Below are 15,733 nucleotides of genomic sequence, written 5' to 3' on the forward strand. Positions count from 1 at the left end.
GAGGTAGTGCTTGTGAGGTAGAAGAGAAAAAGGCATGATGTTTTGTTTTTTACCATATCCTTTTTTAAACTCTTTCATGGAAACCTTTAGCTTGCACCAGTTCTTCCTACTTGGGCACAGACACGTGAACTAAAACCAAGAAGCATGCAGGCCTGTTGGGATGTGTCGTCAGTACAGGACTGACTCTGTATATAAATCTATTCTAACATAAATGTTTGCTGTTTTGGACTTCTGAGAGATTTCCCGTTCATGTTATCTCCCTCTGGATTTCTTGAAAAACAAACTGGTCTGTTTATCAGATAAAATCTGATAGTGATAACCATCTGAGAAGATTTAAATTTGTAAATACAATTTTCTAAGGGATATCAAAAAGTTATATGGCTTTAAATTTATTTTAACTAGAGACACAAATGGAATGGTAGCACTTAATTGCAAGCAAAAGAGAAGGGCTAATTCTATGTGTTTTCTCAGGTCACCATTATTGCAGATGATAATTGCAAGTTCCTTTGCTGGTCCAGAGAAAGACTGACATACTTTCTGGAAACTGAGCCATTTCTTTATGAAATCTTTAAGTATCTTATTGGCAAAGATATTACAAATAAACTCTATTCATTGAATGACCCAACCTTAAATGACAAGGTAAGCAACTGCAGTTTCATTTTGAAATTTACACACAAGTAAATGTATCATTGCTTCAACTTTAAAGTACTTTTTTTTTTTTTTTTTTTAATCTGCCACTATTGGCTGCTGAATTCGTATTTGTTGCCTTTTAGTGCCAAAGTGTGTGTCAGTGCAGTGTTTTTTTGTCAGTCATTGATACTGGTGGTTGTTAGGACTGTCATGTGCAAGAAAGGTGAATAGCACATTCTGAACAAACTGGCTAATCAGCTGGTGGACATGGTGCCCAGCAGGTAAAAGGTGCTTCTTCCTGGATATCTTCTCTTACTAATAAATGGGTACCTTTGTACAAAGAGGCTTCAGGATATTTTTAAAAGAACTCCCCTGCTGGAATCAAACAGCTGCATTAATACATCTTGCCAAGAAGAATAACATTAAAGTGTGTTTGCAGGTTGTAAATATAAGGGGGAAAAAGGAAATGTTGGGTTGATAGTCACTGGGAAAAGACATGAAATCTGTATAAATACCTTTGCTAAGGACTCTGACTGTAACTCATTCTTCTTTGAACGCAGAGGAAGCGTGTTTTAGGTGTCATGGTAAGTGGCCTATTTGTAGTCGTGGATATATTGATTATCTTACTTTACTTTCATTTTGTCTCCTTCCATGGTTACAGGGCTTTTCAACACTTGCAAGGGATGCCACTCGGCTGCTGGTAGTGGGTTTTTTTTATTATTTATGTACTGGCTGGAGGATTCTCATACATAATTTATTTGAAGAACTTTCACCATCATTTATGAAAAGCTTGGAAAATGTTAATATACTGTTTTCATATTCTGTATTTATTAACTTGCACTGACTCAAAGCAAAAATCCTTATCAGATTGCCCATATATAAATATATGTTAAATAGTTATTTCTGCAAAGTTATGAATTTACTGGAAAAAGATCCAAAAGGAGTGGCTGCCACTGCTTCTTTACATGTGAAGCCTACTGATATATTTTGTGATGTATTTATGATTAATTAGATACTGAAAGCTTTCTGAATTTTTTCGGTAGGCTATAGAAAGAGAAAAATAAAGGAGTGTTGGAAGGACAGTTGTTAAAGCACTGCTTGTTCTGCCTTCTGGTTAAGGACATACAGAATTATACTGGACACTGAAACAGAGGGTTACCCTGTCTTGCAATTAGATCCTCAAAACTATTTCAGGTCCTTGTTTTCATTGATCGTCTGAGGTTGTAAGTCTTACTAATGCAAGAAGATAAGTGATCTAGCAGGAATATACCATCTATGATCTACATCTTACAAAATATGTGGTTAACTTCTTTTTTGGAGGGGGGATGGTGAAAGGATGGCAAGAAAACAGGAGCGAGATGTACTGTATTAAAAATAAAAAATGCTTGTGTAGAAGGTCATTTCTGGAGTATGGCAGTACAAACATGTAGCAACATGCTTCCTTTGTGCTCTATGGGTTGCATTCAGCCAGCATCTCCTAGGTGACTGCTGTTTCCCACGTTCTTTATCAATTTTCTTTTTTTTTTTTCTCATCTTTTTTCTTTTTTTATTTCCTATTTATTTTCTGTTCTCTCTACCTTTCTCTCTACTTATCTGCCCCATTTCTTTCATTCTCTTCTTTTCTTTTTAGTGTGTGGATGACTCCAGGTACACTAGGATGTTGTTACTGTGCCTGGTGTACGAAGTTATCCACAACGCATTTGTGTTGCTGACATCTGGCACAGCAGAACTGTAGCAGTAGTATTTCTTGATAATACCACATGGGATACTCAGTGTAAGATTTTAATTTGTTGACTTTTTTTTTTTTTTTTAAGTGAAAGGTCCTTATCATACCTGCCAAATACTAAATCCTTGTGTTGCTGATAGGTATTGCTGTCATCATGTGGCAGACCTCACTATTCAAAATGCTTCTTCTGATCGATGTTCAGTTGTATCTGCAGAGCCTGGAAAGTCAAATAGATGCCCAGCCCATCAGGCTAGGTGAGATCAGGACTGAAAGGGACTTTCAGGTTCTTCATTTACCCTGTCTGTGTTTGTCCCTATAAGGTTCAAATATGGCTTCATAACATGCAGGTGTGTCAGTATGAACAAAGTTCCTTTTAACTTTATTCCAGCCAACAGCAGCTTGGAGTTATTTATACACTGAGTATATATTTCATTCACAAGTCATTTAGAAGAGATCACACAAATATACATAAGACTGTGAAGCCAAATAGCTGTATATTTCTTCATTAAATGATATTTTCACTTTAGTTTGCAGCAACTCCTTAATTTTAGAGAAAGTAGTTGCATGAAAGACTATTCTAACTGATGTATCACAAAGACTTCAGAAAACAATACTTCTACATGAAATGAAGTGGTAATTCTTGACTGTTAAATTTCAATAGAATTGAGTTATACATTATGCATTTGTCATGCACATTGTACCTTTCAGGTACACGTGTCTTTCTAACTCTTAATAATACCTAATGAGATGCAATGTATTGTTTCATATAAATGTGCTATAAGATAACTCAGAGCACTCCAAGTAAATGCATTGTGTGACCATTACTCTCTATGCAAAGACATTGGGATTTTGCATTTTATTTGTTTTCATCAGAATCAAAAGCCAGTTCGTTAGGTAAAATGTCATGAAAGCCCTACATGATTGCCAATAGTACCTTAGTGATGAATTGCCAGATAATAAAAATAAATTTGTTTGTAGGAAAATACCTGAAAAGTCTGTACAAAGAAGAATTAAAAGTGAATAATTCATGGCTGTTGATGTTCTAATTCCAGTGTATTACTGGCATCTTGTATCTGCATTAAATCAACTTACACTGCATAGAATCTTTCACTGTTTCTTGATTCAAAGTCATAGCTGAGACCAGACTGTCAACTACAGAAGAAATAGCTATTTTCTGTTTTAATTTTTAATTTACTTGATCCCTTTTCTTATTTATTTTTTTAAGGCCTCAAAAAAGATTGATCGGCAGCCAAGTCTTTGCTCACAGCTCTCTGTGATGCAGATGAGGAACAGTATGGCCAGTACCAGTGACAGCGAGGATGGCTTGCAGATGTTTCTTCGCGGGACTTCCTCTTCATCTTCTCTTCGTGAGTGCTCAAAAATAGCTCATACCAGTTTTGAACACAGGTTGATCACTGAAGATGGTTGTAGAACTTCTGCTGTCTTCAGTGGAAGCAGAGTTTAGCTGATGAGATGCTGCTGTGAACCAGTCGAGTGTAGGGAACTGACAGAAGGGAATCTATAAATGCGTAAGGCTTAGTATGCTAACTGAAGCTACTTTATGTAGACAGTGGAAAAAGCAACATGTACTGTAATCCTTTGCAGTATAATGTGGATGTATAGATATAATATGGAATGTTTACAGCAGTGGAGCAAAACTGTGTGAATGCACAGTACCTGTCACAGTAGTATCTCCTTTGGTCTGTGGCTGGTACTTGTAGAAATTAAAAACCGCTTACCCTCATCAGCGGCGTGCTCTGCATTTCTTCTGAGGCAGTTTGTGTTGGCAGCATCTGGAGAGGGATGGTGCATAACTAATTTTGAGGCCACCTGGAAAATCTCCAAATGTGCTGCCAGGCTCTACTTCCTTGTGCTTTGTATGATGGGATCAGTATAGAACAAAGTGAGGGAAGCCACGTCTGACCTTTAGCTTCCAATCTTGGAATTGATTCCTTTAGAGAATCCTTTTAAACAATTCTTTCTAGGCTTTTGATCTTGTTTACTTTTAATTTTCCCAAATCTAAATTTTAACAATAGTCTGAACTCCAGAAAGCAGCTTTTAAAAACAGCAACAATAACAGCATAACAGAAGATGCTCAATTGTCTCTTTTGCCATAAGCTGTTTAGCAATTATAAAGGGTCACATAATATTATTTACTTTGATTCAGGGAATATTTTTTTCTTGGGTAGTTAGAATTTAGATGTATAAGGAAAAGAATCACTGGCAGTTATTTATTGTGGCTAAATTCTGCTGAAGTTAAGGAAAAAAGAAAGTACTTTACCATGTAACTGTTCCATTGTGTTCCTCACAGCTCTCACCCAAGAGCTCCTGCAGACCTGGGGGGCCTACCTGTTTTCACTCCTTACATTTAGTCTGCATTCCCAGAGAAATGGAAGCAAAAGCTCTGCTAGTGTTTCACCCTGCTAGAATGTCTAGGGTGACAGCTGCTATATATAGTTGTTAAGGGCTGGTGAAAACTCCAGTGTTATTTTCATGTCTCCTCAGCTTCCTAAAAGAACATTTAGAATCACAGTACAGTTGAGTTGGAAGGGACCTCTGGATCAAGTCCAGCACCATGCTCAAAGTGAGGTCAGCTATAGCAGGTTGCCTGTGGCCATATTCGATCAAGCTTACAATATTTTCAAGGTTGAACATCCTACGCCTTCTCTGAGCAACCCATTCCAGTACCTTCCCACCCTCGTGGTGAAAAACATTTCCCTTACTGCAGCTTATGATTGTTGTCCCTTGTTCTTTAATGCATGCCTCTGAGAAGAATCTGACTGTCTTCTTTTTGCTGTTCTGTTAGGTAGATGGAGACAACAGAAAGGTTCTCTGTGAGTCCTCTATTTGTAAGGCTGAGCACACCGAGTTCTCACAGTTTCTCCGTGTATGCCATGTGCTGCAGCCTGACCACCTTGGTTATTTTCACTGTACTCTCTAGTATGTCCATGTCTTTCTTGTACAGGGGAGCTCAAAACTGGACTCCAGATCCAGACGAATAACCATTTTCTTTGATATGTTGGCTGTGCTTTGGCTAATACAGCACAATTTATGAATCTTCACTGCAGAGGCACACTGCTGACTTGTATTTGGTTTGGTGTCCACCAGGATCCCAGGTCTGTTTCTGAAATGTTGCTTTACAAACAGTTAGTGCCCAACCTGTAATGCTGTTTTAGCTTGTAGTGTCTCAGGTGCAGGAATTTGACTCTGTAGAAGCTCATGTCATTTGTCCAGCTTCTGAATGCCCCATCGGACTGGCAGCTCTATCCTCTGGGATATGGTTTCCCTTTTTATGTGGCTGTCGTGAATGAATTGGCAAGAGTGCTTTCTGTTTCATCAACCTGGTCATTAACAAAGATATGCTGAAGTTTATGTGCCTTGGTGCTGACTTGTGAGGGGAATTGCTGGTAAGCAGCTGCCAGCTGGATTTTGTACTGCTGTTCACTATCCTGTGATTTCAGCAATCTTAGCAGTTTACACCCATGCTGTAGTCCAGTCTGTTTCTCAGCAATTTCACTGGATGGATTTGATGGCAAGCTGCTTGGGGCCTTGCTATGATCCAACATTCACTACATTCTATCCACAGGGCCAGTCATGTCACCACAGAAGGTGGTCAGGTTGATGGGGTACAGTCTGAACCTGGTAAATTCCATGGTGGCTGTTCCCAGCGATGTTCCTGCCCTTCATATGTTTTGAGACAGCTTCCAGGAATATAGGCTCCAGAATCTTTCTAGGAACTTCAGACTAGGCTGACAGAACAGTGGTTCCCTGGATCATCTCCTTGTCCTTTTTGAAAATGGATGTGACATTTGCCTTTTTCCTCTATCTGATTGCTGTGACCTTTCAAAGGTGATAGAGGGGGGTCTCGTAATTTCTTCAGCCCCCCTTAGTGCTCATGGATGCAGAACAGGAAGTTCCGAAGTCTCTTGTGTGGCTTGTTGGCTTTAGTGGCCCCTAACTCAGTCCAACTCCTATAAGTAAAGTATCAGTCTCCCAGTTTCTGCCACTGCACTTGCAGACTTGGGTAGCCTCAGGACAAACTTACCAGTTTAAAAACTGAGCCAAAAAAGATGTGGATTGTCTCAGCCTTTTCCATCTGCTTTCTCCCTAGATCCTGTGCCCCTCTGAGCCATGACCTCCTAGTTTCCCTGGTCTTCCTTTTGTTGCCAGTGTGTTTGGAGAAGCTCTTGTTGTCTTTCACTAGATCCAAGCCCAGCTGAGCTTTGGCTTTCCCAGTTCCATCTCTGCATGTGTGGGCCACGTTTCTGTATTTTTCCTGAGCTCATCCTTGCTCTCACTTTGTATGTGTGTCTGAGCTCTGTCAGAATTTTCCTGTTCCTCTGTGACAGCCTTCTGCCACGCTTGCTCAACTTTCTGCACTTGGGAATCAACTGTCCTTGTGTTCTGAGGAAGGTGTCCTTGAAGATCAGCCAGCCGTTGTTGGGTCCCTTTGCCCTTGCAGACTGTGGCCCCATTGTTTCTGCCAAGTAGATCCCTAACTAAGCTGCAGTCCACTGTCCTCAAGTCTAGGGCTGTAACTCTCCTATTTGTCTGCACAGCTCTCTTAGTATCTTTAAAATCCACCAGCTTCTGGAAGATGCAACCAAGGTTACTGTCAGCCTTCACCTCCCTGATGGGTTCTTCCTTGTTCACCAGTGACAGGTCCAGCAGAGCAGCTCCCCTAATCGGCTCATCGATCGCTCCTGCAAGAAAACTGTCTACTACAGTCTCCAGAAACCTCCTGGCCTACTCGTGCCTGGCCCTGCTGCCACCAGACATGGGTAGTCAGAGCTCCCAAGTATCCAGGCCTTCAACTGTGAGACATCATCCAGCTATCTGAAGAGGCTTCCATCTACTTGCTCTTCTTGTTCAGGAAGCAGATACCTGCTGTGAAGTTTCCTTTGTTGGTCTGTTCTCTGATCTTTACCCATAAGCTCTCAGCTGGCTTTTCACCTGTTTCAAGACAAAGCTCCATGGCACTGAAGCTGGTTCTTTGCATAGAAGGCACTTAAATTGGCACTCTCAGAAGCCGAAAAGAAATTGTAAATAGATATTTGTACAATTAGCTGGATTTAAAATTCTCTTTCAGGCCTAGAAGCAGAACACTTACACCAGTATTTCAGCTTTGGGAGAAAGTAATCTAAATGCTTGACATTTCCACCTGTAATTACATTAATTCCTGAGATGCACCCATTCTTAGCAAGTACTTGTTAAAAGCACTTTTCTGTTGTATGTCTCCTGGTTTGTGTATCGTATTTTTTCTGGTGTGTGGTGCGTGCGTTCCTCAAGAGAGAGATGGAAATTTCTTAGATGTTCAGAAAACAACAGTTGGCTGTGCCACTGCCATCACATCACTGGCAACAAGAGGTGTGATAGCAGCCTCTGGAGTACAATGTTTCTCTTATGTCTGGGGAGGCAGGGGGGATTACTCATCGTGCAGTGTAAAAGGCACTTCAGGAAAAGCTATCAATTCATTCTTTGCAATTTGATTAATGTCTTTTGACTCCTGCAGTTGATAAAAGATGTTTTACCTGACTAAATCATAACGCTTTATTTTTTCTTTTTGCCAAAATAACTTGTTAGTTTGTTTTTCTTGTAATGCTGTTGCCCAATGATGGGTTTGCTACCAAGGTGAGCTCTGTCTGAAGATCTGTACTGACTTCGTGCTGTGCCTATGTATGTACTTTTTTTCAGATTGCAGGCAAAGCTGAAGAAAAAAGCTGCTATTTACCTTCCCACTGTTCTGTTTTCAAAAACCTTCACACAGCATAGTCAGCCTTTTTTCATGTATGTTTTTTAATTTTCAGTATGAGGTACCTACAGAGGCCCCAGTGCTGTGTTCACCTGAATTCTCCTGCAATCATGCACTAATGTCTTAACAACAAACAAACAAACAAAAAAAGACAGAATATTCAGTGAGGAACATATGGAAATGACAGCTGTATTTCTTTTAGAAGGAGAAGCAACAAATGAGAGAAATGCAGCGTACAGAAGTTCTGCACAGTTTCTGTCTTGCCATTGCTGGATGATCAAGTGTGTGGACAGAAGCTTCCCTTTACAGATATGATATTTGACTACTACAACTAAAACGGATCTTATTCTCTTAACTTCCATGTTCTTGGAAAAGTGAACATTTATTATTTTGTATAATCCAAACAATTATGCTTTTAGCTGTTCTGAAAATTACCAACTGACTCATTTCATAAAGAAACTGATGTAAGGCTATTTACAAAGTGCTTAGCAGTGAAAGATTGAAAAATTCTAAGTAATTGGCCACATACTGCAGTTACTAACAAAACTGAGTTTTAAATGTAATTAATTAAGAAACCCAACTAACTGTTTGCTTTTATATTAAGGAAATAACCAACACGAGTTCTGTAATGCTTACGGAGTGAGTCGTTTGCAGCATGATGCTTTCTGTTGATAACATCACATTAACTCAGCAAGCGTCCTCCAAAAGGTATTAATGTGAGCTTTGTGTATTATGGTACATGTGCTTGACATACATGATCCATCTGTATGTAACTTGTTAATAAGTGAAGTTGATTTATCTCTTTTTCCAAAGTATGTGATAAGCAGAAGTAGTTAAACTCAATCAGAAGGACAGATTCAGCTGGCTTTCAGTCTTTTAAAAACATTTTAGTACTGAGTTCTGTTCAGTAAATCTATTGCTTGATAGTCATACTTACTAATGATATAGTTAGCTTCTTTTTGTAGAATCACAGAATGGCCTGGGTTGAAAAGGACCACAATGATCATCTAGTTTCAACTCCCCTGCTATGTGCAGGGTCACCAACCACCAGACCGGGCTGCCCAGAGCCACATCCAGCCTGGCCTTGAATGCCTCCAGGGATGGGGCATCCACAACCTCCTTGGGCAACCTGTTCCAGTGCATCACCACCCTCTGCGTGAAAAACTTCTTCCTAATATGTAACCTAAACCTCCCCTGTCTCAGTTCAAAACCATTTCCCTTTGTCCACTATCACTATCCACCCTTGTAAACAGCCGTTCCTCCTCCTGTTCATATGCTCCCTTCAAGTACTGGAAGGCCACAGCGAGGTCTCCCCAGAGCCTTCGCTTCTCCAAGCTAAGTAAGCCCAGTTCCCTCAACCTTTCTTCATAGGAGAGGTGCTCCAGCCCTGCAGCACTTGTTTTAGATCACTCAAAGTTGCTGATCTATGAATCTGAATTTGTAAATTTCTGAGCTAAGCAGGAACATGTTGTTTAGATAGTATGTTTATCGGCCTTTTCTCACTGTGTGCTTGTCATGTTGACCCAGCTGGTGGTTTATAGCAAAATTGGGTTTCCTAGGAAATAGCATTTTAATAGGTGTTTGAGTTTAGCACCTCAGGAGAGTGCAGGAGCAGTGTATGGAAGGCCTGCCTTTGAGATCTGGTTCAGTCTCAAACTTCTGTTCAGCACTGGGTGAAGGCATGAACAGGCAAGGTTTTGTGGTGTGGAAAATATGGGCATGGCGTTCAACCAAACAACAGCATTAGCTCTGATACTGGAGTCCTGCTTGTCAGTTACAGCTTCTTTCTTTCGACTTCTGAGAAGTAAGCACTTAAAAACAAAACCATTTTGAAAATTGCAATAAATTAATCTATGAAATAGAAAAAAGAAAGTTGAAGCTATAATCCAGCATTTTCAGGCATCCTTTCACCTTTGAGTGTAATCTGTTAGTCTCCTAACAAAGTCAGTGCTACAGCTGGACTTTGGATTCAGACAGCTAACTGATGTGGTCATCACATGTTTAGGATGTAAAAGCCCATTTGTGTAGAAAGGAGTGCTTAACAGTTCCAGTTCTTAAAATTGTGTGAGTAACCCTTTATCATGCCAGTAAAATAGCGTTTTGAATGCTAGAATAAATTACTAATACACGTTTAACATAAAAATTCCAGAAAGCTAAACAGCATTTGTGTGAATGTGACTTAAAAATGTGATACCATAACACTTGCTGGTCTTGCCTGTGGCAAGGATTTTTTGTTCTTTGTGTGAAATATGCTGCAGAAAGAAGTCCTTCCTCGTCGGCCTCCTCAGCAGAGCGCTTTGCTGTGTGCCCTTTTTTATGTAGTGAGAGCAACCCTGACTGATTGTGTGATAGCTATTAGTACTTTTTGCAGAAAATTTGCATTTGTAAATTGTATGCAGGTGATCAATCAGGCAGGACCACTGCCTCTTGCTCTTCTGAAATGGTGTTTCAGAGATTTCCCTACTCTTTTTGGTCGTTGGTAGCTGTTCAGCTGCCTACAGCCTAGGGCAGTTGGGGCTGAGATCATGTAGCCGTCTGAGGTTAGCCAGCAAATGTAACAGTTGTTTCATGGTGAGAGCAAGCATGCAGATGTATGGAACTTCTGTATGTAGGCAACCAGTCCTAGCGTCCTTTAGGAGAAAAATGTGAAGTCTGGGAAGAAAACTCTCTTCATTGTGGTGTCAGAAAGCGGCATTCCTTTATTCCTCACAATATCTACTGAGCAACTTGACAAAACGAGCTCACTGTCTCAGACTCAGGTTCTACATTTGAACAGCTAAGACATATGTATGCAAATGTACTGCATATGTATTCATGATTTTCCAAGAACTCAATAATATATGCTTACGTCCCTCTGGGAGTGTGCAGAAGCACCTGCCTGTGGTCTTCGACCACTTACTTTCTCCCTGTTTTTACATCATCAGCTTCATCACAGAGACTTCTAGCTGACCTGTAGCTGTTTTTCCCCAGTTTGGCAAACTTTTTTTGGCTTGCTAAGCCGTAATGAGCAACTTTCTATCTTAGTGCACTCTAATCCAAAACAATATATGAGAAATCTGAGGAAGAGGACCTTGCACCTGGTAAATGCAAAGATAAAAGTAGTCTATTATGGTTCCAGTGCTTCTTGTGAAGCAGAATTATTGAGAGAAACAAGGCTATTCATGCAAGTTGAGATAAACACGGCTGTGCACACACCAAGCAAAGTTGAAATGGAAAGATTTAGAACTAGCACTCATTGATTACTTTTGCTAAACAGGTATATTGGTTTTTAAACTGATACATTGCTAAACAAACTAGCCTGTATCAAATCTAACAATAAGAAAATGGTTCTCAAGAACACCAAGGTGTCATCTCACGCAGTCAGGATTTGCACTGAAGCTTGCAGTGGCTGTAGGATTTAAACTCTGAAAGTGTTCCTGGTGCATGTCAGCTTGGCTGTCCTGCACCTAGGATTTCTTCGTGCCTGTGGCAAAATAAAAAAAAAGAAACCTTCAATCATAAAATCCTCTTATGAGAGTATTAGACAAGGATCATCAGAGTCTGTACTCTGTATTACAGATCGGTATGAATAGCAAGTATGTATTGTTAAATTAATTGCTAATTTCTTTGGCACTGTGGCAGGCCCAGGCCGGACATCACCCTACCTGAGAACTTCAGCAAAGATGAAGCCAATAGAAGAAAGTGTTGAAGATGATGTCTTTGAAGCACCGTCAGCTGAAAAGCTGGAGCTGCGGCGGCTGCCTTGAACGAATCTGTCATCTCATGTGTAAGAGCTTGTACAAAGCTGCAGGGAGAGAGAAAGGAGTCTGGAAGCTAAGAACATCTTTCTGTCTTTGAATTTACCACACCATGTGTCAGTGGCTCCTAGACAGAAATGTCACACTTTTACTTCTAAATAAAGAAATAAATATACCTGTGTCAGTTTTGTTTCTGTTCTCTGGATGTGGATATTTGTTTTGTTTTTATTCCAGCTCTTGATGTTATACATTTAGAGTCCAGTGGCTCACTGGCCTGAGTGTAGAGATGGAGTATCTCAAGGTTCATTTCCCTAAGTTTTTAGCACGTTAGTGCTTTGCAGTGGGAGATGTTTAAACTATGTTACCAAAGTTGTGGTTTCTTTTAGGTACCATCATTGTTGTAAGCCTCCTGTGACACAGTACCTACTATTCTGTGTAATTGGTAGGTATTTGCTTCTAGTTCTGGCACTTCCTAACCTGACAGCTTGACTCCACAGTTGTAATAATGACTTTTTTTATTATTTTGTCAAAATATTTATATGTATGGAATCATTAAGGTTGTAAAAGACCACTAAGATCATCTGGTCCAACCGTCGACCCATCACCACAATGCTCACTAAATCATTGATGTGTTTCCTGAAAATGTAATGTTGCCTCAAACCTTAACTACTTCTGTAGGTAAGTATATTAATACTGAAGCCTTGGTTGCTTTTTTTTTTGTTGTTGTTGCTTTGGTTTGTTTTTTTTGTTTTGTTTTGTTCTTTTTTTTTTCCACAAGAGAAGGTCAAAGTCTAATGAAATTGCATGCAAGCTGTGCAGCCCATTGGTACCAAATGTACATCTCTTTACAAGGCTGTGATGTTTCCAGTGCCTCTTGAGGGAAGGATGCCCACTGTCGTCTCTTGATTTACTTTCTTAAGATGAGCAAAACAGTACACTTTTACTTAAGCTTGTCCATGGGATGATTGATTTGTTCTGGCTTAATCTTTGCACACAGCAATATGTGACGTAGAGCTGATTCAGGAAATTCAGGTCAGACTGTTAAAATGAATCCTGTAATGGGAGGCATTGGGAACTTTTTGGGAACCTTTAGCAGCTCCCACTGGGTTGTGAAGACGCATAGATAGTAGCTATCAGTCTGTGCTTTGCCAATTCCTGAAATTTGTCATGAAACAAACAGTGTTATTTTAACTAAACAGAATGTAGATAGGATTTCATTTATTGTTTTGCACAAAACTGCTAGGTACGGAAACTTGGCATGAGCTCTCAAGCAGTCAGAGGTGTTAGAGGCTGTTTCAGCTCTGTCGTTCATTTTAGTTCTAAATTGTGTCCTGGCAAAGCCAGGACCCAAATACCACCCTACACCTGAGGTATGTGAACCATTTGTTCCCTATCCAAAAGCTCATAAAATATCAAAATGCGCACCTAAATGATCAGAAGTGTGACCTGCATTGGTAGTGTTCCTGTTTCTGTGAATTTAAATCCTGTGGTTAATAATAACTGGTATATCTTCGGCTTGCTCAGTTTTGATTTATTAAAAATGTCTCACTGAGGAGAGCCACGGTTACAACTTCGTGTTAATAGGTGTGGGATATCTTTACACCACATATTCTATGTGAAAGAGAGCACCTTGGCTTCAGCTGGAAGTTGTTGCTTGTCATCGAAACCTGTGCTATGGAAGTCCCTGTGTAGGAAGCACAAAGTCCTCTTGCAGCCATTACGCACTATTTGTAGGTAAGTGAGAGCTGAAACAGCTTCTAAAGCCACTGCACTGAAAAACCAGGGCGATAGATGGAATCAGCAGGGAGCCTGCTGGGATAAAACAAGGTCAGTGACTAGAACACAACTGCGTGTGTGAAAATATGTCACGTCGTAGTGCTTGACTCTTAAATACTATGACTATGATACTGTAGACGACTGAATATAGTAGAAAGGAACATCAAATATTCTCAATGCAATAAAATGCATGCTAAGGGAGAGATATGTATGCTCATGCTGGCTGCCCAGGGAGGTGGTGGAGTCACCGTCCTTGGAGGTATTCAAGAGCCACGTAGATGTGGCACTGAGGGACGTGATTAGTGGGCATGGTGGGGGTGGGCTGATGGTTGGACGAGGTGATCTGAGAGGTCTTTTCCAACCTTAATGATTCCATGATTGTAATCAGGCTTCAGGTCCGCTGATCCAGCATCCTGGATGATCCATGCTGCCCAAAGCATGGTCAGCTTCCAGGTGAGAGGGAACGCTGTAAATGATGGGGACTAAAGCACAACAAGTGCTGTTAGAGGAACCTGGATCATACACCTAAAAGACATTCATTTTAGATTACAGCACAGCCAGGCTTAATAAATAAAACAATTCTGTATATACTTGCAGGTTTTACAAAACTTGTTTCACAAAGTTGATCAGAAAGCTGAGTCGGTTACAAAATGGTGAGATGCATGGGTTGGTAGGGACGTGCTTTGCTCTGGGGAACAGTTCCGAGCTCAGCATTAGGAGGGATGTTCCCATTCCAGATGAATATCCCATTCCAGAGGATAAAACACACCAGCTGGGAGAAGGATGCTGCTGTGATTTTTAGTGGCAGAGTAAAAAAAGATCACATCAATGACCCTGGTGAAAATAACACAAAGTCCTGCCCCTTCCTGAAACCTGAGGACCTGCCACAGGCGGGGAACAAGTGCTTCTGTGCTGAATGCAGCCACCCTTCCTGGGATCTCTGGGTGTTCCTCTCGGCTGCTGGGAGAGCAGGAAAGAAATTGGGAATAGTTTTATTCAGCAGGGAAATGCAGGGAGCCATGTCCTCGTCCTGATGTAATTTTATCTAAATTCTGCCCGCTTTCATGCTCTGAAGAGGAAAGTTACACTACTGGAATAGACCTCGTAGATTAGCAAGTAAATTACCAGGAAGCCTGTAGTGCCCAATGTACAAATAATGGTTTTCCTTCCTCTTCTTCCCTCTGTGCCACACTCGTTTCTTTTGTCTTGCTATACATTATTCAGTGCCAGGAGAAAATGCAGCTCCTGAGCAGGACTTGAGGAGCGCTGTGCAGGTCGTACCTCCCACCTCAGCCCCGTGAGCTGCCGGCAGTGAGAGCCCAGCCTTGTGCTGTGCCCACAGAGCATTGCACTGCAAATAACGAGAAAGAACTGTGTTATACTACAGGAAGCAATGCGTTTTACTGCAAAAAATGCGTGGCTGGAAATTTAAACATTCTGGGTGAATGGGTAAAATGAATAGCAAATGTTTACTTGCTGTACACAATGTGCAAAGTCTATTTACCTGTTATTTCAAATAGGGCTGTTTCCGAGACAAGAGAGGTTAAAACAGGCTGCAGCTTGCTTTTCTGTACTTAATGAGGCACTCTCCATCACTGCTGCAGAGGTAGGTAGAAGCATCCTGTAATAATAAAGATTTAAAGGAGCATTGGTGTGCACGGGTGGAGGAGAACAGGCTGCAAACCCATTGCTGGCTCCTTCCAAGGTGCATCTGGGAAATCAAGCATAAAACAGCGTATGCTTCTAAATTGTTAAATCATATTATGTTGGTCATAGCAATTTTACTATGCGGCAGTTGTGAATTACAGGAGCAGATATTTTGTTTTGCTAGTTAGGATGCCTTGGAGGGAAGAAAACTCCTTTGCAGTAAGAGTGATGGAGAGCTGGAGCACGCTGCCCAGAGAGGCTGTGGTGTCTCCTTCTATGGAGATATTCAAGACATAACTGGAAGCCTACCTGTGCCACCTGTGGTACGGTGCCTGCTTTGGCAGAGGGGTTGGGCTCGATGATCCAGCCCCTCACTACAAGACTGCAGTTCTGCAGGTCCCAGCTCTGGCCCCAGTGATCCAAAATATTTCAGTATGGCCTGCGTGGTTCATAGAACTCTGCCG

At 40.9% G+C, this 15,733-nt stretch overlaps 1 protein-coding gene across 1 annotated transcript in view; it reads left to right on the plus strand.

Annotated features, from left to right (window-relative positions):
- POPDC1 (popeye domain cAMP effector 1) overlaps positions 1 to 11,597 on the plus strand; it is a 50,310-nt gene extending 38,713 nt beyond the window's left edge. Inside the window, 7 exon segments of the mRNA XM_085217580.1 lie at positions 472 to 639; positions 3,582 to 3,723; positions 7,014 to 7,028; positions 7,031 to 7,174; positions 7,177 to 7,197; positions 7,200 to 7,339; positions 7,341 to 11,597. Of these exon segments, the coding sequence (XP_085073706.1) occupies positions 472 to 639; positions 3,582 to 3,723; positions 7,014 to 7,028; positions 7,031 to 7,174; positions 7,177 to 7,197; positions 7,200 to 7,339; positions 7,341 to 7,358 (648 nt within the window). The 3' untranslated portion in view covers positions 7,359 to 11,597.
- Positions 11,598 to 15,733: the final 4,136 nt, after the last annotated feature.

Source organism: Meleagris gallopavo, chromosome 2 (assembly GCF_905368555.1).
Source record: "Meleagris gallopavo chromosome 2, MGAL_WU_HG_1.1, whole genome shotgun sequence".
NCBI lineage: Eukaryota > Metazoa > Chordata > Aves > Galliformes > Phasianidae > Meleagris > Meleagris gallopavo.